Source organism: Scatophagus argus, chromosome 4 (assembly GCF_020382885.2).
Source record: "Scatophagus argus isolate fScaArg1 chromosome 4, fScaArg1.pri, whole genome shotgun sequence".
Classification (NCBI taxonomy): Eukaryota; Metazoa; Chordata; class Actinopteri; family Scatophagidae; genus Scatophagus; species Scatophagus argus.
The window spans coordinates 3,322,837-3,346,579 of NC_058496.1; the positions used below are offsets into that span (position 1 = coordinate 3,322,837).

At 45.2% G+C, this 23,743-nt stretch overlaps 1 protein-coding gene across 2 annotated transcripts in view; it reads left to right on the top strand.

The window, feature by feature from the left end:
- The window catches only part of LOC124058071 (probable E3 ubiquitin-protein ligase HECTD4), a 38,548-nt gene extending 15,319 nt beyond the window's left edge, over positions 1–23,229 (top strand). For both annotated transcript variants that reach the window (XM_046386929.1, XM_046386930.1), the window contains exons 25-76: positions 38–283; positions 835–1,027; positions 1,422–1,526; positions 1,620–1,708; positions 1,807–1,979; positions 2,285–2,420; positions 2,516–2,660; positions 2,753–2,919; positions 3,011–3,157; positions 3,246–3,430; positions 3,695–3,848; positions 3,962–4,242; positions 4,430–4,616; positions 4,714–4,795; positions 4,918–5,120; positions 5,245–5,380; positions 5,526–5,708; positions 5,831–5,995; positions 6,084–6,253; positions 6,459–6,574; positions 6,674–6,777; positions 7,116–7,277; positions 7,401–7,549; positions 7,688–7,767; positions 8,056–8,219; positions 8,390–8,627; positions 8,788–8,924; positions 9,022–9,148; positions 9,710–9,847; positions 10,035–10,171; positions 11,247–11,407; positions 11,498–11,679; positions 11,784–11,989; positions 12,091–12,221; positions 12,329–12,534; positions 12,642–12,821; positions 13,948–15,347; positions 15,438–15,645; positions 15,741–15,964; positions 16,126–16,271; positions 16,356–16,459; positions 16,843–16,966; positions 17,512–17,702; positions 17,940–18,086; positions 18,212–18,331; positions 18,450–18,605; positions 18,697–18,800; positions 19,117–19,338; positions 19,431–19,597; positions 19,743–19,938; positions 20,346–20,568; positions 20,999–23,229. In XM_046386929.1, the coding sequence (XP_046242885.1) occupies positions 38–283; positions 835–1,027; positions 1,422–1,526; positions 1,620–1,708; positions 1,807–1,979; positions 2,285–2,420; positions 2,516–2,660; positions 2,753–2,919; positions 3,011–3,157; positions 3,246–3,430; positions 3,695–3,848; positions 3,962–4,242; positions 4,430–4,616; positions 4,714–4,795; positions 4,918–5,120; positions 5,245–5,380; positions 5,526–5,708; positions 5,831–5,995; positions 6,084–6,253; positions 6,459–6,574; positions 6,674–6,777; positions 7,116–7,277; positions 7,401–7,549; positions 7,688–7,767; positions 8,056–8,219; positions 8,390–8,627; positions 8,788–8,924; positions 9,022–9,148; positions 9,710–9,847; positions 10,035–10,171; positions 11,247–11,407; positions 11,498–11,679; positions 11,784–11,989; positions 12,091–12,221; positions 12,329–12,534; positions 12,642–12,821; positions 13,948–15,347; positions 15,438–15,645; positions 15,741–15,964; positions 16,126–16,271; positions 16,356–16,459; positions 16,843–16,966; positions 17,512–17,702; positions 17,940–18,086; positions 18,212–18,331; positions 18,450–18,605; positions 18,697–18,800; positions 19,117–19,338; positions 19,431–19,597; positions 19,743–19,938; positions 20,346–20,568; positions 20,999–21,135 (9,634 nt within the window). In that variant the 3' untranslated portion in view covers positions 21,136–23,229. The remainder of the gene's footprint in view (positions 1–37; positions 284–834; positions 1,028–1,421; positions 1,527–1,619; positions 1,709–1,806; positions 1,980–2,284; positions 2,421–2,515; positions 2,661–2,752; positions 2,920–3,010; positions 3,158–3,245; positions 3,431–3,694; positions 3,849–3,961; positions 4,243–4,429; positions 4,617–4,713; positions 4,796–4,917; positions 5,121–5,244; positions 5,381–5,525; positions 5,709–5,830; positions 5,996–6,083; positions 6,254–6,458; positions 6,575–6,673; positions 6,778–7,115; positions 7,278–7,400; positions 7,550–7,687; positions 7,768–8,055; positions 8,220–8,389; positions 8,628–8,787; positions 8,925–9,021; positions 9,149–9,709; positions 9,848–10,034; positions 10,172–11,246; positions 11,408–11,497; positions 11,680–11,783; positions 11,990–12,090; positions 12,222–12,328; positions 12,535–12,641; positions 12,822–13,947; positions 15,348–15,437; positions 15,646–15,740; positions 15,965–16,125; positions 16,272–16,355; positions 16,460–16,842; positions 16,967–17,511; positions 17,703–17,939; positions 18,087–18,211; positions 18,332–18,449; positions 18,606–18,696; positions 18,801–19,116; positions 19,339–19,430; positions 19,598–19,742; positions 19,939–20,345; positions 20,569–20,998) is intronic.
- The last annotated feature ends 514 nt before the right edge of the window (positions 23,230–23,743 follow it).

Sequence of the window (23,743 nt, forward strand, 5' to 3'; positions counted from 1 at the left end):
ATGACAGACTGGTGACAGGTTGTGTTTTCGTCTTTAGGTGTCAGTGGCAGGTGGAAGCAAATGGTGCAATATCTCCTGCCCTCACGCCCAGCCCGTCACCTCTGCCACTCACTATCGAAGAGGACCGGGAGTTCACCTACCCCTCTGATGTGCTCATCCCACCCCCAGGCCTCATGCCGGGCACGTACTTCGACTTGCCTCGTATCCGCCTCCCTCCGGGCATTATGGGTAGGCTCCGAGAGGTGTCTGGAAGGGCTCGACCACAGTTCCGTCCTAGCATCAAGTAAGAAACTCATGCTGTCACAGCCCAGAGGGTGTGGCATCACTGTACACAGGAAAAAATGCTAAAATGATAAGGTCAAATTTTAACAGGTAACTGAAGGCTAAAGATACATAAAACAACACTTTCTTAGACTGTAGAAATATAAGGAACCCAGTCTGCAGTTTTTTAAAGGAATTATGTAATAAAATATTAATATTTTTTCAGACTTGCCTTGAAAAACGTTGTGATTTTGATTATTCTGACACATTCTGCTTTAAGTGGAACTTCAGTCTTTTGTATGTCCTCTGGCTTCGTTGGAGTGAATGGAGGGAATTTGATTTATGTCTGATGTTTTAAAGATTTTTTTTCGCTGTATTGCTCTTCTCTATTCACAGAAACCATAAAGTTGAAATTTGTGGGTTTTTTTGTGTTTATTGGATTAGGGGCGATACTGCTTAAGAATGTGACAGATGGTGATGTCACTGCAACCCCTCTATAAAGTAAAGCTGCTTTTGTTCTTTTGTTGAAAACGTCATGTTTTCACTCACCGTTTTTTATTTTATTTCTCTAAGGGAGGTGATCAGACCAGATGTCATGGAGGAGGTCATAGTATCTTGTGTCATAAAACATCTAAGCTTGGTGGATGCCCTTCAGTCACTTGTCAACTACCAGTACCGTGAGGACCACACGGAGGAGTATGACCTGCTCTGTAAGATCATGGCTGAGACCTTCAAGAAGATCAACGCTATGGAGCGCCAGCTGCAGGTGAGCATCTGCTACACTGTAAGCTTTTTTAAAATGCTTTAAACTGTGTTTTCTTGGCACTGATGGAACACAGACTGTGCGTGTTTATCATTTTGTCAGGTTTTGGTTAGGCTTTTCCAGAAAGCTCTACATTGGGTACTTTAATGAAGTACTTCCTGTTGGGTGCAGGGAATAGAATTAATGGGGAATTACTTCTGCATGGTGTTGTTTTGAAGCTGCTTAATTAGATCTGCAGTCACCAGAATGCTGCTGACATGACAACAAATTAGACAGGTATTGTATGTTAAAATACAACCCGGAGATTAGGGAGTACTATTAAAAACAACAGAATGGATTGGGCTGGCCAGCAGACTCACGTTTAGCTGTGTCTAATTATCTCCTCTGCTGCTTTTAGAGTGTTGCAGAATTGGAACAAAAGTGGCAGAATGAGGTAGAGGAGGCCCATCAGGGAAAGCTGGAGAACAACACCCCTTTTTTTCACGACTACCATTTCTTTGAGGTACCCTGCTCCACACACAATTTACCGCTTTTGCTGCAGTGATTATACCTTCACCACTTGGCAATTCATGATTATTTGTCTCTTTTGTACTAGAACAAAATCAAGGAGCTTGAACTGCTTTGCTCCCTGAAGGAGGTCCCACTCGATTTTAGTGATTTGGAAAATGTTGTCCTTGCACTGAGGCAAGTAATTAAAACTCATCCCAGTTCTTGGAACAGATGACTTTGCCTCAGCTGTCAGAGGTCAGTTAATGAGTAACATCCTGTATGTGCACCAACAGGGAGAAGTTCTTTCAGGAGGTAAACACCATGCACCTCAGAAGTAGCACCTCAATGGCCAAAACGAAGGCACTGGTGAAGAGCCTGATGAACCGCACTGAGCTGCTGCTCCATGTCACTATTGCTCCACACTGCAGAAGCCTGACCTCCACACCTGCTGGCACACCTGGTCCAGGTACATATCGTCTTTTGATGTGTTGTTGAGTAGTTACCAAATGAAACCTTGTTGGGCAGCAGGGTTGGCATTAGAAATGTGTTCCTTCAAGCCTCATGTTGTCAAACACATGAAATATCCGTGAGCTGTTAAATCTGTAAGTATAATTATGCAACTTACACAGGCATCTGACTTTAATGAGTGAATTTCATCACAGCCTTCTGTCAATCACTATTTTCATCTGTCAGTGTTTGTCTGTTAGTAATTCTTGCATGACTTTTGATTCTTGTCTTCCCGATTTTTTATTTTATTTTCTTTTGTACCAGCATCCAAGTCTGTGTCAGATGCCAAGACAGTGATCCCCATGGTGAAGCAGCCAGTCTTCTTACGCAGCATGTCTGCACCCTCTGACTTGGAGATGATTGCTAACCAGGACTTGGAGTTTACTCATGCGCCTCAAAGGTATTTTTTTTTTTTTTTTGACAGATTTAACGTATGATCCATAGTAACCTGGGGATGAATTTCCTCATGATTATTTGCTTGTTGTTTACCTTCAGGAGGCGACACCACCCTACAAGTCATCGTAGCAGCTCATTTACCCTGCTGCAGTCTCTGGCCATAGAGGACAGCCGTGACAAACCAACTTACAGCGTGCTGCTGGGACAGCTCTTCGCCTTTATCGGAACTACACCTGATCAAGCTGTACGTCTCCTCCTCCTCACTGTCCTACGCAAGAATTAGTCGATGAATTCTGGTCTCACACTGACACCTTTTTATCCTGGTAATTCCTGTAGGTGTCAAGCAGCAGTTTCCTGTCTGCTGCGCAGACACGTTGGAGACGTGGCAGCACGCGGAAGCAGGCACTCGTTCATATGAGGGAGCTGCTAACTGCTGCTGTCAGAGTTGGCGGCGTCACCCACCTGGTGGGGCCTGTCACTATGGTACTGCAAGGTGGCCCAAGGTGAGAGGTGGGAGCTGTAAACACTAGTTACAACACCATACACTACACACATAAACCTCTGTACCTCTGTGTTTGTGTGCTGTCTGTGCAGGATTGAGGAGCTGACCTGTGGTGGAATGGTAGAGCAGGTGCAGGAGGCCTTTGGGGAGACCATGACGTCAGTAGTGTCACTGTGTGCTCGCTACCCCATAGCATGTGCCAACAGTATTGGCTTGCTTTGCACAATCCCCTACACCAGGCAAGATAGTTCATCTTTGTTTTGATTTTACTCAGTCATAATGAACCTGCAGATTGCTTACCCTGATTTTTCACCTGTACTGTGGTAGGAGTGAGGAGCAGTGTCTAGTTCGGAGTGGTCTGGTCCAGCTCATGGACAGACTGTGTAGTTTAAGTGGTCAACGGGAAAGCAGCTCAAACGAGAAGCAGACCAAAAAGCAGAAAGTGGCCACCATGGCCTGGGCTGCTTTCCAGGTGCTGGCTAACCGCTGCATCGAGTGGGAAAAAGTGGAAGGTATGTTATGCTTGTAGGTTCTTATTCATCATCTGTGAACAGCTGTGAAGCTCAGTATATTTGTGTTAGTCCAGAAAAGTTAATAAAATACCAGGACAGGGCAGGAAAGAAGAGCTTGTAGTATATATAGTTATATAGTTCATTATCAACTGGTCAAGTGCATAAAAAGATCATTAATGTTTTTTACATGGTCAGATGAAATTGTTGCACACTACAAAGTTACTCGTATTCTATAGTGATAATAGATCTTTTTCTGTTTTAAAGGTGGGTCTACAGATGCAGTGCACTCTGGTCTGGCACGGCAGGTGTCCAGCCTGTTGACCAATCACCTGGCCAGAGCCACAGAGTGCTGCGGGAATCAGGCAGCTGGTAACGATGCCTTACAGGATGTGCTCAGTCTGCTCAATGACCTCTCCAGGTAAAATGTTGTCTTATGTTTGTATGTGGTCAAGTACACTGTCTTGTATTTGTATATACTATGTGTGTGTATTTATACAATGCTTGTACATGTTCCTTTGTTTTGGACTCCAGGAGCCACATAGGGAAAGCTATCCTGAGCCAGCCAGCTTGTGTTTCCAAGCTTTTGTCTTTGCTGCTTGACCAGAGACCTTCTCCAAAGCTGGTACTCATCATCCTGCAGCTGTGCCGAGCTGCTCTGCCTCTCATGAGTGTGGAGGACTGTGGTAACGTGGCCCTGCCCTCATGGAGCTACTCTATGAACACGTTAGACGCTGAACAGCAGGACGCTAACGACCCTGCCTCACGTATTGCTGCGTTGCTGCTGGCCAAGCTGGCGGACTACGTTGTACCAGGTTGGTTTCCCTTACACAGGAGCACTAAATACATGTGTGTGTGGTAGTGGACGGTCCTTGTAAGAAAATGCTCTTTTTTGAAAAACTGAAGCAGCAAATACATGCTAAACTAGACAAGCAACTGGATAGTCATGAAGTTGCTTTCTCCTGCTAATTCTTAATAATTACAATCTTCACTGTTTACCAGGCTGTCAGACCCTGCTCTCCCCCAGCTCCTCTGAGCCAGACACCAGTCTGTCCCGTGCCAGTTCCAAAGGAGCCCTGAAGTCTGATGATGTCGGGGAGGAGGGAGAGGCAGTTGATGGCAAACTGTCTATCTTTATCCACAAGAGAGAAGATCAGTCATCTCATGAGGTTCTACAGCCACTTCTCAGGTGAGGTTGTCCCTAATATCTCTGTTTCTGGTCATATAAGTAAACTCAGTCTGGGTTTTCATGGCACAATTGTTCGTCTATCCATTCCACTATGCAGCAGCTCAGAGGGACGTCCCTTTCGGCTTGGCACAGGAGCGAACATGGAAAAGGTGGTAAAGATGGACAGAGATATGACAAAGGTACAGTAACACATTTTCCCAGGATTTAAAAGCATGTTCTCACAAAATGAAAACGCGTGTTGATGTAGCTTTAATCCAAGCGCCTTTCTTATCTCTGATGTCCTGTTTTAAACCTTCCTTAGAGCGGCAGCTGTGAGGTGATCACAGAAGAGGCATCTGCTGCCCTGAGGAAAGCCAACAAGTGGGCCCAGTCTGGTCTGATAGTGAGTGTTGGTCCACCTGTGGAGACTCTAGCCCAGGAGACTGCTGGAGGCATCACCACAGGTGACAAGAAGAAAACTGCTCAGACCGCTGTTTGTAGGGACAGGAACGCTGAGCTGGCCAGGTAAGTAAACAAACGACTACCGTACCAGATTTGCTGAAATCACTTGTTTATGTGATTTCTTTATCATGTGTGTGTTTGCTGGTCAAACTCTATTTCCTCTCACCTCTATATTTACCTTGAACAGGTCGGACCCTGTCAGGCCATTCATCAGTGGCCATGTTGCCAACAGTATGGCTGCCGAAGTTATTGCTCTGTTGCATAGCCTGCTCACTGCCCCCGAGTCCAACACTGCTCAGATCTGGACCAGCACTGCTGAAAAAGTAACTATTATGTGTCTGCCTTCAGTGACTGATTGATTGAGTCATTGATTTAATAACTGATTGCTGATGACAATTAAGTTAATTTAATTAAGTAATTAACAATGAGAGCTATCTGGCCTGACATGGATGTGATTCTGTATGGTAGGTTCTCTCCCGAGCCCTGATGTTTATCCCTCAGCTGGGAAAGTATGCTGAGAGTATTCTGGAGAATGGGAGCAGCAGTGGCAGGAAACTGGCTAAGCTGCAGGCCATCGGCAGACAAGCTGTTGCTGCACTCTGTGCCCTAGGGGGCTTCAAAGAAACTATTAAGATTGGCTCTGAGGTCCAGGTTAGTTAAGGGAGGGAAATCAGAAAATACTATACATTTGAACCCAACAGTATGTCATTATTCATTAAGCTTTAGAATGTTAAATATTGGCACATATATTCTGTGATTTCATTGTTCTGCAGGTGGTAGGTAAAGGAGTGCTGGGTAGTGTGGGCATAGTTATGTCCATCAATGAGCAGGAGGGCATCGCTACAGTCAAGTTCCCTTCTTGCGAGTACAGGAGAGCATGCAAAGCCTCAGACATCCTGACAGTGCCTATATCCCGCCTCTGCACACCCAGATCTGAGGTATGAGTTTCAGCATTGAACACAACACAGTACTTAATTTTAGGAAAAATGTCACATTGAGTCTCACTCATATCTCCGCCCCCACCAGGCTCTCCCCCTCTATAAGCTCTCAATCACAGAAAAGGTGGTCCAGGCAGTGCAGTCAATGCTTCTGCCACAGGAGGGCAGTCTCTCCATTCACACTTCTCTACCAGCTACAGGAGATGGCTCCAGCCCCGTCATGGCTGCAGTACGCTTGCTGGCTGAAATCAGAACCAGGTTAGCAAACACTCATGCAAATGCTCACTTCAGCTTCTGTGCAGCTTCACCTTGTTTGTTCACTGATGATCTAAGGTTGAGTACTGTTATGTTTAATCTGCTGTAATTAAAATGTGGACGCCTGGCACCCTTTTAGACCCTGATTATGTGATATGATGAAAGTCATAGACTGAACAAAAATCACAAGTTCCTTAATGGTTTTCAGGGCATGCCTAGTGATGGCACAGCTGCTGGAGGACAGCTCCTTCTGTGAAGAGTTCATCCAGCAGTGTCCTGCTGCTGTTGAGGTTCTCAACCTGGTTGCACAGGAATGCAGTCCTGGTGAGCATACATGCATCCTGGCATTTGAGCACCCAAAATATTTAACTTACAGTGAAATGTACTTCTGTAATACGTCATTCGTTCTGCCCTCCCTTGCAGGGGAGCGTCTTGGCATGGTCGAGGCACAGTGTGAAAGAGTCAGAATGCTGTATCGGGACTGCGCTCGGCCTCCTCCGCCACCACTGCAGACGGACAGACGTCAGGTAGGAGTTACTGAATATTTAGTGTTTTTTTTGCTTTTATTACATAAACACATACATAAACATGACACAGGAACTCCTAAAGTACACATTTATCTTAGAAAAAGGTGAAAAACAGAGACAGTTTGGCAGAGACAGAAAAACTGAGCTTTTCTCTTGTCAAAGAGAGCAAACCTTCTTCAAAAGTTAAGAAGGAAAGATAATTATAGTAGGAAAATCATATATCGCTGCAACTCACAACCCATAATGCACTCAAAAATCTTCAAAGACATTTTGATTAGGCAGGCAGATTGGTTGGCATCTCAAATCTCCGTATCCCTTTGATGTGCTCATCTCATCAGCCCAAGGAGATCACTTGGTGTCCATCCAGAGTGTTCCCTCCGGTTCGTGCCTGCATGTTCTCGTCGCGTCTGACCTCTGTCACCTTCCTGGCTGATCCAAGTGCTGGAGGAGGGCTGCCCAGAGGGACCTTCATCTATGCCACCTGTCCTGTACCAATTCAGGTGGACACATCACAGCGGGATGTTAACATTTGCCGTTGCAGTTTGCTTGAACTTGTCTTAGTGAGATAAACTAATGCACTGATACTGCAGCGGTCTTCCTCTAAATTCTCTTTGCCCCTGCAGGCCCCGTCCTTTTACTGGGAGATAGAAATTGTCTCCTATGGAGACTCTGAGGAGGACAGTGGTCCGATTGTGTCCTTTGGTTTTGCCACAGAGGCAGAGAAGAGAGACGGAGCGTGGACCAACCCTGTGGGCACGTGCCTGTTCCATAAGTATGTTCACCTGCATAATAACTCAGAGACTCTTTTCCCACTGCTCTGCCTCTGAGTGCTGACTGCTATCCTTCTCTTTATGTTGTTCCTCTGTGTCTGTCTCTTGTCTGTCTGTCTGTTTGTCTGTCTGTGTGTCAGTAATGGTAGGGCAGTGCATTATAATGGCTCCAGTCTGCTGCAGTGGAAGAGTGTCAGACTGGATGTGGCGCTACTTCCTGGTGAGACAGGAGATAAAATGTGTTTTTCTTCATATACAGTTTTCTCTCTCTTCTGATTGATTTAGTCATCTTAAAAATCCATACAGTAATGCATGTTATGGATTTGAACCAAGCTCCTTAAAAGCACTGGGTCTTATGTGGCTGCTCTTTCAGATATATTCAGATATTTTGCAAGCATATCTTGCTTCCTTAACTCAAGCTCTTTCAGTGGTATGTTTCAAAATATGTCCTACCTTTTTAACTCTGAGTCATTAATGAGAATGCGACTTCACATTTATATTAATACAGGCGATGTGGCTGGAATAGGCTGGGAGCGTTCTGAGGGCACTCCTCCACCACCTGGTCAGGCTCCTAAAGGCAGGGTCTACTTTACCTACTGTGGCCAGCGGCTCAGCCCCATCCTGGAGGATGTAGCCGGGGGAATGTGGCCTCTGGTACACATTCAAAAAAAGGTGGGTTTCTGTAGACTAAAGTATTCTTGAAAACCTTGTATATTAACATAAACTTGTATATATCTCTAACTATAGCTTGGGTCATCATTGACAGTTACTGTATCCTGTTCTTTCACTGATGTGTTTTTTCTTTAGCATTAATTTAATGTAATGTGTTCCTTTTTATGCAGAACTCAAAGATCCGCGCTAACTTTGGAAGCCGGCCATTTGCATACGCAGAAGGCCAAGCACACAGAAACGCGGCTGACCTGTGTGTGGACCTTGCAGAGGAAATAAGTGCAAATTTTGAAGCGCTGCCCTTTGCTATGGCCTCAGACAGTGATAATGACGCAGGTGCAAGCGTTACCTCTGACTCTGGCTCCCACGGACCCCCTTGTCGGATTGCCGCTGTGGCAGTGCCCCAGCAACGTATGTTCATCACCTTAAATTCACCACAGCCTTATCCTGCATGCCTTTCCTTTCATTCTTTGGTTTTGCTCTCCTCTGATGCAATGATCCGTTTTGTCTCCCACTCCACTTGGTAACATTTGTTAAACCTACTTTTTCTGTTCTCCTATTGCTACTGCAGAGTACAACAGTGACCTATCGTGCCACTACAAAGTTGAGCTGAGCTACGAGAACCTGGTCACCTCTGGTCCTGACCCCCATCCTCCTCCGATCGCGGATGATGAGAGTGACGATGAGGATGATGATGATGTCCCAAGAGTGAGCAGGGCCTCCACTTCTCATCTTCTAATAATGACCTCCAATATAATTTAGAGCTTGTACTAATTTTATTTTGGTGTATGTTTGATTGTGTTAGGAGGACCACTACGCCTTGCTGGTAAAGGCCTGGGAGACCAAAGTGTTCCCTACCATCCGTAGGCGGTTCCGTAACGAGGCTGAGAGGAAATCTGGCCTGGACCAAATCAAAGGAGCTCTGCAGCTCGGTAAAGAGTGAAAGAATATCATTAATACTCCAGTGTAACATTTAACAAATCAGCATAAACCAAAATGTTTTAGCCTGTTCAGCATGTTTTGATCAATACGAGGAGTCAGTAGAGGTCAGTAAAAGATTGCTTATGTTAAAGGGGTCATGAACAAGCATTAAAAGTGATGCAGCAACAGGTCCTAAATTTTTTTTCAGTTTTTAATACTGAATCCCACACAGAATAAAAGAGGGTTTCATGTTTTTTGGCACAGCGTCCCCCCGACTCACAAAACTGATGAAATATCAAAAATGCAGAAGCTTATATTCAGACAAAACATGCATTGAGTTTCCATTAACTTTTTGAATCATTCTACAGCTGTTAACAAGAACAAAGTGGAGTAATTAGAGTTTGTCATGAAACCAATTGGCAAAATCTGTTTAGTGAGTTAAAGCATAACTTATTTATTAAATGAAAGATTGGCTAAATCATCCCTGTTCTGAGCCTGTGTTTATTTCAAGTTTTAACAGAGGTCAAACAAGGGCAGCTTTGACTTTTTTTTTTCTTCTTTATCTCCGGCAGGCATGGTTGACATTGCAAGACAGACAGTGGAGTTCCTGTATGAAGAGAATGGCGGCATTCCTCGTGACCTCTACCTCCCTACCATCGAGGATATCAAAGATGAGGCCAACAAGTTCACTATTGACAAAGTTCGCAAAGGTACCATTCACCCCCTTCACTATACTTAAAGCACACACATCAGATCCAAATGATCCAACTTCAGTTCATCGTAAGTGAACACAACAACAAAACTGTTGATTTGACACGTTGTACTCTTCATGTTAAACCCGTCTGTGGGCTTCTGCAAATGAACTGACCTGTGTGATAATCTGGCTTCTCAATGCAGGCTTGACTGTGGTCATCCGCTGTCCAGACAGCAACAATACCAACAGCACCACAGGGGGGACGGCTCTGCCCAAGTTTGCTATCCGGGGCATGTTGAAGACCTTTGGCCTGCATGGAGTCGTGCTGGATGTGGACTCTGTGAGTGCAAAACCTGATGTTGTTCTCTGCGTATTGAATGACTTTCACATATAAATTCAAATAGTCAATCCAAGAAAAAGAAAGGAAAAGAAATAGCAAGAAATATGAATGAATCATCATGATGATCATCACCTCATCATTGCCTCCCGCTCTTCAACTTCATAGATTCAAGGTTCTCTTCCTGAGTTTATGCATCCTTTAAATACGTTGCCAGGTTAAGTGCCTTTTCAGTGGTTGTGAGTCATATTCATCATTTCAGTTAGGGACTTTTTGACAAAGATAAAGTGTATCACAACGTACCACAATAAATGAAACAAATGGTGCTGCAGAGATGAGGCTGCCTACAAATTATATTCACCAGACATAAGGGGAATGTCCTTGAGACAATCTCAATCAATTTTTTTTGACATATCATTCAGCCCTAATCTCAGTCATATGTCTTATATCATCAAATGGAACGTGACAAATTTTCCTGTATAGTAGACTGTAAAATGCTAAATGATTCTCATTTTCTGTTTCTCCTAAATCACACACTGGACTGATTCGACATTCTTCTTCCAAAGCAGCGAATCTAAACATTTCACGAAGAAGAAGCCGCATACCAGCTCTTTGGGCGCAAATGTTTTGTTTTTCCAGCAAAGAATTTTCCTGAAATAATCATGTAATATCACAGCAAGTGTACAACTTCGTTTTGCTCCTCACTTTGTTTGCTGCTATATTTACACTAATTATAAAGTCACCTTCCTCTTTAGAGATTTCTAAGGATGAGAGGATGTTTCTGCTAATCAAAGAACTGTTCTTCAAACTCATGTTTATAAAACAGGTAATACCTAATGGTTCACTCCTTGTGTGACTCCCCTGGTGCAAACCTCAGCTGAATTATGATTGTAATGAGAACAGGACAAACATCAGCTTGGAAGAGAGTGTGTGTGTGTGTGTGTGTGTGTGAAGAAGCCTGTGGCTTTTTTTTATTTAAATTTGCAAATAACTGGCCCTGGTTGCCTGTTTGTAGACTCTAGCGGTGCTGGTGTGACATAAAACCCTAACCTCTGTAAGTATTTGTTACCTTGTCCAGGTGAACGAGCTGGTACAGGTGGAGACCTACCTGCGCAGTGAGGGGGTGCTAGTGAGGTATTGGTATCCAATTGAGATGCTGGAGCGTCCACCTGCAGGATCTCGACGCACTGCAGCTAATGGCTTAGTCTCACTGGACAGCAGCAACATTCAGATTCACAGGTAACGTATGAAACTAATAGGGACGTGCATAACGTCAGTGCATCCTGCATCAGAGCTTAAAATAAAACATGTTTTACTGTTTTGCTGCAGGGAGCTGCTTCGCTGTGAGAGTGCGCTGGCTCGGTTATACTGCCGCATGGCCTTGCTCAACATATTCGCTCCCAAGAATCCCCACACCTTTACTCGCCTCTTCCACATACCTGCCATCCGTGACATCACCTTAGAGCATCTCCAGCTGCTATCTAATCAGCTGCTGGCTCCACCCCTTCCTGGTGAGCATTAGTCTTATTCTTGTGAATAACTGGATCTGTCTGTGTGATGTTAATGACCTTTTGTGTTTGTGTGCTGATTGCTCTGATTTTTGGTCTTCCTGCAGATGGCACTATTAGTTCTAGTTCTATCCTCCTGGCCCAGTCGGTGCTTCACAACCTCCAGGGCCAAAGCTGCTCTCCTTCAGAACTGTTCTACCAGGGCAATGCTCAGCCCATCCGGGAGTGGCTGACAGTGGCGATCACCCGTGCCTTGCATCAAGGAGAGGAAAGCCTGCTGGAGCTCACAAAGCAGATCTGCTGCTTCCTGCAGGTAAATTCTGCCAGCCTGTGATTAATTTTATAACCTTGTCTTTGGTTATCTACCCAGTTTGTACAGTTATTAATCTTCCATAATCCTGTTTGCATTGATAGAATGCACCCGAGCAGTTCACATCAGAAGAGTTCCCTGTGACAGAGTCAAAGGTTAGCATGGACGTCAGTTTTCCAGGTGCTGCATTTGTGATTGTATCCTGCAAGGAGAGCCAGCTGGGCTGCCGAAAAGAGTGAGTTCCTCTGAAGTATTGGAACCTTTTTGGTTCAGGTTTGTCCATTTCCTGTCAAAGTTTTCAAATTCCTCTCCTCTCCTCTCCTGTACTTTGCACTCCATTAGCTCCAGCCTCTACAAGGCTCCCTGGGCTCGAGTCATGGTGTATGGCCTCGGTCACAAAGTGCGTAGGAATGGACAGCTAAATCTGATGGAGGCGGTCTGCTATCCACTGGATGCCTCTCCTACCAACACAGGCCTTACTCCCCCTCCCACCACTAACCAGTACCCTTCTGTTATCATACCCACTGATAAGGTGCACATCAAACTGGGTGAGTATCTAACTTCCGAAAGGAAATTAATACAGGCTGCTCATAAAAATAGCCTATCAGGTCATGGATAAAAGTGAATTGAATATTCCATCGTCTTGTCATGGTAGGCGTGTCGCCCCCTCCTGGTGCTGTACTGGTGCTGCACTCCTTGCCACTGGAGTTTCCTCTGGCCATGGCTTTTGCTGAACAGCTGCTGACATGGAAGCTGGGAGAGAGCAGCGAGCGATCAGAGGACGAGCTGGACACTGTGCCGCCGTCTGTGCTGCTGCAGGTGGTAGAGCTGCTCGGTAGGTTGAACGTCGATTAAAGCAACAATTTGATCATCCTTATAGAACCTGTTTGTAGTTGTAGTTAAGATAATCATTTATTAATCCCACAGAAATTTACACTCTTACAGCAGCGAAGAGGATAGTGAAATATGAAGAAGCATCAGTAAAAAAGCAAATATATTAAATCAGTAAACAATATGTCACTGGAGGAGCTGCCAGTGCTGGCAGATTGTCCTGCTCCATCAGGTTAGCTGTCACACGCTTTTCTCCCACCGCCTCCACTGGGTCGACAGGGCCGTCCAGGACAGAGCTGGTCCTGTTAACCAGTCTGTTAAGTCTCTTTACATCAGCAGTCCACTCCACAGAGTCAGAAAAGCAGATAGAGGCAGCTCTGGTTTTTTAAATATAATGCATAATGCAGATCCAACCCTGACACCAAAAAGTGACCATGCTGTTTAATATGTGAATAAAATCAGAGTGCAATGATTTGCCAATCATTTTCGTCCTTTCATCATTTGAATACAATACAGACGTGACATTTTACGTTCAGACTGTTCAACTTAATTGTTTTTGGTGATGTTTGATGATTCCAAAACATATGGACGGGGGAATGTTTACCTCCTTTGCTTTTAACAGCAGAAAGTGAAAGTGAAATTCATTTCCACTCTTGCTTGTTAAACAACTGGGACAAAACATAGAAAACTAATAATCCTTTCTGTTTGACTCTATACAGCACATCTTTAAATACATGTAAAAAATGAATCTATAAAAACATCTAAACATGACTATTATCTGCTCATGATCAATAAAGATCTGAGGGCTTCTGGGTCAAATCCTCCTCAGGCTTTCTTACCCCTGACAGCCTTCCAGATCTTCTGATAGTGAATCACAGTGTCATCAGGGGTAGAACTCATATTGCAGACACCTTGAATAGTCATTCATTTCTGTTGGTTCAATCTTGGATTCAGGCAATACAGGGGTATTATCACAGAGCCTGTGTCTTGAGTTTTGAATCTGAACATCACATCAACATCACATATTTGCTGTTATTTTTTTCTAAATCAAAGTTGTAAGTTATACCAAACATGAATATAGATTTAGCCAAATCTCACCTTCCTGTTTTTTGTCATTGTTCTTATTTTAGGTGGTTTACTTTGGACCACTGATCTGGCTGCCTCCATCAAAGAGCTCATCTTTCACTTGCTGGCTGAGCTTTTGCGGAAGATCCACCACTTGGAGCAGCGCAAGAGCCCTGCCGGTCTGTCCAGCTCTATTGCCCTGTTGCTTAACCCCTGCCTCGCGGTGCTCATGGCACTGCAGACAGAACTTCGAAAGCTCTATGACCGGGAGACTCAGGGTTGGACCACTGGAGGCGCTGGAGCTGGGGCATCTTCATCTGGAGGCATTGCATTGGCTCTGGGAGCAGAGCAGAGCCGGTTCTCCACCTATTTCCATGCTCTGATGGAGGTGTGTCTGGCTGTGGCAGAAGTGACGCTTCCCCTCAATGTTGGCGGCTCTTCAGTGGGAGCCCTGTCCTCCACCAGTGCCCCTAACCTTAGTGATTCTTCTTCATCTTCGTCATCGTCTCCAGGCCAGACGCCACAGAGCCCCAGTCTCCTATCCAAACGTAAGAAGGTGAAGATGAAACGCGAGAGAGCAGCAGCGGCAGTGGCAGCAGCAGTCTCAGGGAAACGGGGAAGTGGCGGTGCACGGTTGTCGGAGAGTGACAGTGCCCTGCTGAACATGGCAGGTAGTAAACCTGAGGACATGTTGTGGTTCCACCGCTGCCTTACTCTACTGATGATTCTTCGACATCTTGCCAATAAGGACCCGCAGGGCTTAAGCGTGACCAGCGATGCGGTGACAGATGCCTGCCAGGCCTTGGTGGGCCCCACTGCCCACAGTCGCCTGCTGGTGCTCTCAGGTATCCCCACGCACCTGGAGGAGGCCGTGGTTCGAAATGCTATCCGAAGGGCTTGCAACGCACATGGAGGCCTCTTCAAAGATGAAGTGTTCATTCCTGTGCAGGAAGAGGACCCCAAGAAGACCAAAACTGGAGCTGGACTTTCTAGCCCTCAGGATGGCAAAGGAGGCCCTGAACTTGAGCGCTCCTTCCCCAGCAGCGGAGGTCCTGAGAGTCCCGACAGCTCCAGCAGCGTGACTCCAGCAATGAGTGTGAGCGCTTCAGCTTCTACCAGCCAGACGTCAATCTGCAGCTCCTCTCAGGGAGTTTCTCGCACTGCCAGTGAACTTTCTGTCGATCAAGAACTGTTAGCTGTTCCAACTCTGACCTCCGCTGCAGCAGCTTCGGCTGTTACGTACCCCGCGCAGGGCCCCCAAGACCCCCAGACGGTTTCTAGTCAGGAGAGTCTAGATACCTCCCTGTGTAGCACGGGAAGCCTGGGGAGTCTTGGCAGCTTTGGGGAGCCTCTCGACAGTGCTGAAACACCGTCTGTGTCCGATGGGGGCTCTATGCACACTGTCACCTCGCTGGAGAGCAATGCAGTCACGGCCAGGCCCATCAAGGGTTATGCTGTCATTGAGGTGGGTTGGTTAATGGCACCATAATGAATCTACACCATTTTGATTTTGTTTTGTTCTGAAAAACTCCTGTCTGTCTTTCGTTAATTATAGGTGCGTTCTCGGGCCAAAGTGGAAAAAATCCGTGCCAGTCTTTTCAACAGCAGTGACCTGATTGGCTTGTCCAGTCTAGAAGGTGAAGAGGAGCTTATGGAGTTGACCAACGAAGAGATCCTCACAGCCTCTAGTGTTAATCAAAGCCTGTTTGACACGCAGGGAAGCTCCGCTCTCGAAGACTACTTCCTGGACAAGACGGTCAGAGGTTGGTGTTTGACTCTGGTTGGATATTTTCCTGCTTTTACACAGTGACAGTTCTGACAGTATTAAATTTTAATGTTAAATGCTCCTTGTTTTAAGGTGACAAGCTTGTGCCTGGAGCTCGAGATGTCCTCACAGATATTTTTAAGAGCTGTGTGCACTCAGAGCAGATGCTCAGCCTCACACCGGCCAAGCCAGTTAAAGTGTCTGACATTTACCTGAGCAAAGAGCAGATCAACGCTCAGACCCCTGGAAACCTATTGCACACGTTCTTCACCAACGTTAGGCCTCCAAAGAAAGTACTTGAGGACCAGCTTACTCAGGTATTCTTGAAACATCCACTGCTCCCATTTTACAGTTGATTTTCAGATGTTGCGTGGCCGTTGACCCCTACTTACCTCTGAGGTCCACGACCACAAATGAATTATTAACATTTAGTACTATATGCACATTCACATGCGTCAAATTGATTTGTTTGTATCAGATTCTAAGAAAATATGGCACCCCCAAGCCCAACAAGAACAAGTACAGCAAAGCAGGAAAAGAACAGCACCAAGGCAAGGTGGTGAGCACCAAGAGGCCCATCACCAAACCTCCCACCAAGGAAAAGTCTGTGCTCAACAGTGTCAGGTGAGTCGTCCACACAACACTGTGAAGCACGAGCACATGTCGACTTTGACACGATAATTGAATGAAATTTGCTCTCTCTGCCAGGACTGCACTGAGTGAAAAGAAGACAGTACTGAAGCCAAAATCTCCTGAGAAGTCCAGACCTGAAGAGAAAGATGTGGAAAAATCTCCTGCAAAGAAAACTGAAGGTTGGCAGTAATCTCACACACGACTGCATACATCGCTGAATACGGCTAAATCAGCACAGTTTGCTTAATACCCGTAGATGTGTGCAGAAATGACTGTGCTCTGCTCCCCTTCCCTTTTGTAAATTTGGGTTTAATAATAATAATGAGTCATTTAACCGATCAATCCACTGGCACAAAGTGAGGATTTTTCTGCTTTTCTCATTGTTTTATGTAACTGTAAGTTACTGTTGGTCAGACAAAGATAGCGATGTAAAGATATCACCTTGCACTCTGGTAACATGTGGCCGTACCATGATGCTCTTCTGTCTTATAAGAATACATCTGAGTCCTGTTTTGAAACCAGAAACCATGATCTGTCTCACACACCACTCTGTTTTCCGTAGTCCCGGAGGAGAAGTATCTGACGCTGGAAGGCTTCCATAAATTTGCTGTTGACCGTGCCAAGCAGGACATCCGTAGTGTCTGGAGGGCGATTTTGGCTTGTGGTTATGATCTCCACTTTGAAAGGTGAGACTGGGGAGACGTTCACAAGTAACCGGCACTCAGACTGGCGGAATACTGTCACATGCACGTGTTGTTCTGTCGTGGCAAAATGTGTCTTCTTTAAACCTTTATTAAATTATCAGAATTATCCTAAAATAACTTTTGATTTGTTGTATTATCCAAGCAGAACGTGCAACTTAGAATTTTCCAGCTACCGGTACTCATGTAACTGTAATACAGCATAAAATCTTCATATTTTATATGCAGTTTCTATATTTTTTGTAAAAAGGATCAAAATGAGATGGCAGTGTTTGTATCCAGGATATTTTGGCTTCACTTTTGTACAGTGGCAGGAAGTGGAGACACGTCATCCATGTTTATATATATATATCAGTGCTGGAGAAACAAGATGGTTAGCTAATATTTATAGATGAGCCCTGACCACAGATTATTTCACTACATCTCACTTTCAGCCCTGTTTATCTTTTATAAATTGGTGCCTGTCATTAATTTAAGTGACTAAACTTTATGAGAGGTTGGTATTTAACAGCAGCTCTGCTCTGTACCAGGTGCACCTGTATAGACACTCGTCACGCCCAGAAGGCCTGCAGGAAGTGGAGCTTGGAAATGGACGTGGCACTGGTCCAGTACATCAACAGGCTCTGCCGTCACCTGGCTATCACGCCGGCCAGACTACATCCCCATGAAGTGTACCTGGACCCCAGCGACTCGGCTGATCCTCGTGTGGCCTGTCTGCTCAGTAAGTCAGCTACTTGTTTTGTACTGTCTGTGTAGTGAAAAAGAGTTGAAGTGACCAAGAGTGTTGAAGGCCAAAACTCTTATTGTTCTTCTCTTCCTCCTTTCTGAGTAATAATGCCGTCTGAATCCAGTGCACGTATTGCCATCCGTAATGTAACGCGCTGTTGGTACATATTGTAAGTCATACTTTCCTAGTTGTTTTGTGGTTGAGTGTGTGAAATCCTTTGTGTGCTTTCAGATGTGCCCGTGGAGAGCCTGCGTTTGCGCTTTGCTCTGCTGCAGTCCCTCAACAACACCCTGGAGAGTTTCTTCCTTCCACTGGTGGAGATGAGACAGACACAGACCTATCAGAACAGCATCGCAGCTCTGTTATGTGAAGCCAAAGGTGTGAATGATGACAATGTTTGCACTTGACCTGTTTAGAAAACATGTGAAATGTCCAACAAATGAATCTGATCCGATCTTATCCTTCACAATAATCACCTCATCTTCTCTTTCCCCTGGTTACAGGTCTAATCTTCTACGACACTAAAGTCACTGTAATGAACAGAGTACTGAATGCCACAGTACAGCGAACTGCTGACCATGCTGCACCAGAGATTACACTGGACCCTCTAGAGATTGTGGGAGGTATCCATTCCTTTCACATGTTCACATGCTGTTGTTGTTGCTTTTGAGCTTTCCATATCTCTTGTTCTTAATCTTTGGACTCGTTTTCCTTCTTTTGTGTCTGGATTTTGCCCTTCAGGGGAGATAAGATCATCAGAGAACACATATTTTTGCCAGGCGGCTCGCCAGCTGTCTTGCGTTCCCTCGTCCCAGCTTTGTGTGAAACTGGCCAGTGGAGGAGATCCGACCTACGCTTTCAACATCCGCTTCACTGGAGAGGAAGTTCATGGCACAAGTTAGACTCGGTCCTTCACATCTTTTTCTGTACTGCCTTACAGTCTTTTACTTGATGAACCTAACTGTATCTTTGTTGAATTTGTCTCCAGGTGGCTCCTTCAGACATTTCCTGTGGCAGGTGTGTAAGGAGTTACAGAGTTCTGCTCTCTCCCTGCTGCTCCCCTGCCCCAGTGCTGCAGCCAACCGTAACAAGGTAAAGGCTTCTGTGTCGGACATGTTCTCAGTATGTCCTGATTTGGACGCTTTTGTTCTTCTCGCAAGGCATATGTCTCCCAGTCTGGATTGGCTCTAAGAATCTTATCTGGCACAGCAAAGTTCCTCACAGATAGTGTCATATGAATCATTGTTCAGGGATGTGGTTTTTCTGTGTTAATCGGGACTTTTTGGACTTTAGGACCTGAAAATGCAACCCAAATAAATCATGCAGATCCCCATAGGTCATACTTTTTTGTCCTTTGCTAATCACATGCCTGATAGTTGTTCTTTTTCTCTGTTTTTGCTTTCCTCAGGGGAAGTACATCCTGACACCCTGCCCTATCAGCTATGCAGAGGAACAGTTGTTGCACTTCTTTGGTCAGCTTCTGGGCATAGCCATCCGTGCAGATGTGCCACTTCCTTTGGATCTTCTGGGCTCCTTTTGGAAGGGTCTGGTGGGCGAGTCACTCGACCCAGAGCAGGACCTGCAGGAAGCTGATGTGCTCACCTACAACTATGTCAAAAAGTTTGAAAATGTCAGGGACCAGAAGTGTATGTCTCACGTCTTTCCCTGCTTATACAATGTCTCTAATAAGCTTAACATGACCTCTGTTGTCCGACTCTGCAGGTGAGTGATGAGACGGAGCTGGAGGCCCTGTGTGCTGAGATCTCCTCTCAGCACCATTCTGGAGAAAGCCCCGACTCCCCCAGCCGGCCCTGCTGCACCTTCACCTATGTCACTATGACGGGCGAGGAGGTGGAGCTTTGTCCAGGAGGTCGCAACCTCACTCTCAGGTGATTGTCTTCATGCACTCTGGCTTTTCTTGTGAATTCTTTGAAACTGCAGATATCTTCGTATTAAACCCAGTTCAGCATAGTCTGATGTCTTCCTCTTTTGTATATTGTGTACGTGTGTGTGTGTGTGTGTGTGTGTTTTAAGCTGGGAGAATAAGGATGTGTATGCGCGGGCGGTGCGAAGCCTTCGTCTGAGGGAGCTGCAGAACGTGGAGTGCATGACGGCAGTTCGTGCAGGTCTCGGCTCAATCATCCCCCTGCAGCTGCTCACCGTGCTCATCCCCCTCGAGATGGAGCTGCGGACCTGCGGCCTGCCTTACATCAACCTGGAGTTCCTTAAGGTAACTAATAAATTTGGTTGAATTGGGCTGCTCCTCGCGATTATTTTCATTATCGATGAATCTGCAGGTAATTTTCATGGTTAATCGATTTATTGTTTTAATTTGTAAACAGTTAATACTTTCATGTGTGGAAAAACTCGCATCACAGGCGCCCGAAGCCCAAAGTGACCTCTTCATGTTGGTTCTTTTGGCAACCGACAGTCCAAAACTCAGAGTTTCTTCATTTAATATCAGAAATGACAAAGAAAAGCTGCAAATCCTGACATTTAAGAAGCTGGAACCGGCAAATGTTTGACATTTTTACCTTAAGAATGACAAACTATTTAGCAACTAAATTTCTTTCAGCCCCTCGATTGATTAGTCAGTATTAGTCTGATACAGTCATGCCGTGCTCCGTCCCTCTGCAGGCTCACACCATGTATCAGGTGGGTCTGATGGAGACCGACCAGCACATTGAGTTCTTCTGGACCGCCCTGGAAATGTTCACTCAAGAGGAGCTCTGCAAGTTCATCAAGTTCGCCTGCAACCAGGAGCGCATACCATTCACCTGCCCCTGCAAGGATGGGGGTCCCGACACGGCCCACGTCCCCCCGTACCCCATGAAGATTGCCCCTCCTGATGGAGCTGCAGGTAATGGCTAACAAGGCTTCCTCAGGGCTGTTATCTGTGCCTGACAGTCTGATAGTGACGGTCAAAGCCGCTCGTCCTGACATGCAGCCTTAGTCAGACTTTGAGCATGTTGACATGGTGTGACTGTTGGTAAATGAAGAGGTTTGTATCATGGACATATGAAGGAGGACATCATGTCGGATTTCTGATGTGTGAACTTCACATCCCTTCAGTCTTTCACAGAAGTGGGATTCATCCTTATTTCCTGAGTCACTCTTTTAAATCACGGGCTAAAACAAACAGTCTGCTTGCTTCTCCCGCAGATAAGATTCGTGCTTTTATCACCAAGCTTATCATCGCTAACGCCGCACAGTTCCGGGACAAGCCCCAGTGGTAAAGGCACATAACGAGAGGCGTTGTAATGCACCGTCCTGTTTTCTCTCCTCTCCAGGTCAGCCAGACTCGCGCTACATTCGCGTGGAGACCTGTATGTTCATGGTGAAACTGCCCCAGTACACCTCTTTGGATGTGATGCTGGAGAAACTGCGATACGCCATCCACTACCGCGAGGACCCTCTCAGCGGCTAAATCGACTTGACAACCCCAGCTTCCCAAGCGTGTAGACCTGAACCCCACCCACCCACCGGTCTTACTCTTGACCCCTGCCTCCTTTCACCCCACACACACTCCTGGACCTTCCTCTGAGACAGACCGCTCTCCTTTATGCTCTGCTGCTCCTAACACATAAAACACAAGTTTAATTTAATTTAATTTAGGCTAGCAAAGCTTTGCATGTTCATCTGCTCTCTTCTTTTCTATTTCTTTTACAGTTTACACATAATTCATGATTATGTTTCATGCACGTTTTTGTGAGAAATTCAGGGAAGATAATCTGAACCGGCACTGACGCTGCTAACGTCTGTTCTGGCTGCACTGAGTTTGAGGAAGGCATTGAACTGAAATGACTGTGATTTTTTTTTTTTTTTTTAAATTTTTGTTCACCTTTTCCCTTTCGCGACCTTTATCGGAGGGACTGAAGCCCGTTTCTGCAGTAACACTTAGCAGTATTTAAAGCGATGTCTCAGCAACATAAGCTCTACTCTGAGTTGCTGAACTTTGCAAATCTGTGAAGAAAACAAAGCATCAACCCTCCTTAATGCTTAACCTAGCTGTCTCCCCTCTGCCTCCCCTCTGTAGGGGTGATGTTCTGAAACATGCCTTCGCTGTTAGAGCCTCTCTTTGGCGGGCGACGCTGGCCGTGTGTGAAAAGAAAGGCCCAAATGCTATTCGTACGTGTGAGACGGAGGTGCGACTGCTACCGCAAAGCGTGTGACGCTGCCTATTTTTGACCACGTCAGCTACGAGCAGGCAGAAGATGTGAACACGTGCTGTACAGGATGTTATGTAGTTTACCGCCTGTTTTGAGAAAAAATGAACTGCTGATGGACGAACGAACTTATGCCTATATAAACCGAATACATTTTATCCCAGACTCCGCAGAGAGGGTATTTAAGTCGTGTAAAGTAAAGAAAAATAAACTAAAATTTAAAAAAGTCATATTGATTTATTAGTTAGTTATTAGTTTTCTTTATTATTATTTTTTGGAATATCCGAGTAGCTTTGGCGGGATGATTAGGTCGGGTAGACTGGAGACGCTTGCTGGTTCTGATAATACTGCATTTCCGGGTTTGTGAAACCTGCGTTGCTTTGTGAAAATGCGGAGGAGATGACGTTCTCGTGAGCTTCTCTCCCACGATGTTCGTGTGCTACTGCTACTGAATGTGCAACAACCCCGTCGCGCCCCGACACACACACACGCACACACACACACACACACACACACACACACACACACGCGTGCGGGGAGGGGCGGCAGATCATCTTGAGTTCTGCCTTTTCATAGTTTTCTTTCTTGAGAGAAGATTTTGGCATTCTGCTGTTTTTTGTTTTTTTGTTCATTTTTACCCATAACCAAACATTTAGCTGTGTAAAAATTAAATAGTAAAAAAAAAACAGTGTAAATAGACTGAGGTTATGTTTGATTGCAGTTTTTATTAATTGCTAATTCACCTTATACTTTTTTTCTTTTTGTTTTGCACTACTCTTCCAGGAAAAGATTCTAAAACTGAGCAAACTAGACGATGTCTGTTGGATATCCGGTTTGTTGTGTTGTTATTTTTTAAGACTTTTGGAAATACCAGTAATCTTATCACCTTTGTCTTGTACTCAGATGGATTTCTTCTACTCATGGTGAAACATGTTTTCTTGTGTGAGTAAAATCGCCATTTTACTTGGATAGAACTGAAGAACTCCACAGATGAGTTGATGTTGGACGCACATCAGATTGTTGCATTGCTTGCGAGTTTCGGTTCAGTTCTTTTTGAAGGGTGATTATACCGCTGCTAACAGGGACGCTCTCTCTCTCTCCTACTTCCTCCTCCTCCGGGAGGAGTAGATAAGGTTATAAAAAGGACATATCCATACAAAGAAGTGTTGCGATAAAATGTGTGCTGTACATTTACTTGATATTTATTACAATTATTTATGGTTGCATTAACTTAACTTTTACTGTCTTACCTCTGCACATCAGAAACTTAACATATCTAAAATGGATTATACAGATGTAAAGAATCAGATGGCATTTGAGATTTCTGTGTCACAATAAAGAAATGTCTTCATGTACAAAGCGTCACTGTCTTTTCCATACGCGCTTTCTGTTGTTTGTCGTTTGCTTTTTCTTGAAGATATTCCTCAGATAAACACTCAGTTAGGAAAACACCTTCCAAACGTCCAAGCTTTGCACAAAGTTTCATTTGCACGCCGAAAGTGACTGAAGAGCGTTAACGCGGCGAAGTGGGCGCACCTGTTGCATATCTGCACAAACAATGCGTGTTGATCGTGATGAATGATGTCCTGAAGAGCCTGTTTTGTTTTCTTTAGGACATGCCTTTTATGTAAGACCCTGCGACCGACTCTGGTTATGTCACTGCTGCCTGTAAACCAGACACCTTTCTGAAAGCAGCGTCTGCTGGACCAGGCCAGTTCGAGCTGGATCTCCTCTCAGGCTCCCCAGTGACTCGCTGTGACCCTGCGGCCCCATTGAGGGCTGCATTCAAAGGATAAAGCAGCAGGAAGAAATGTTCTCATCAGGTGTAAGTGGTCATGTACTGGTCTGTTACGAGTGTAGGAAGAAGTA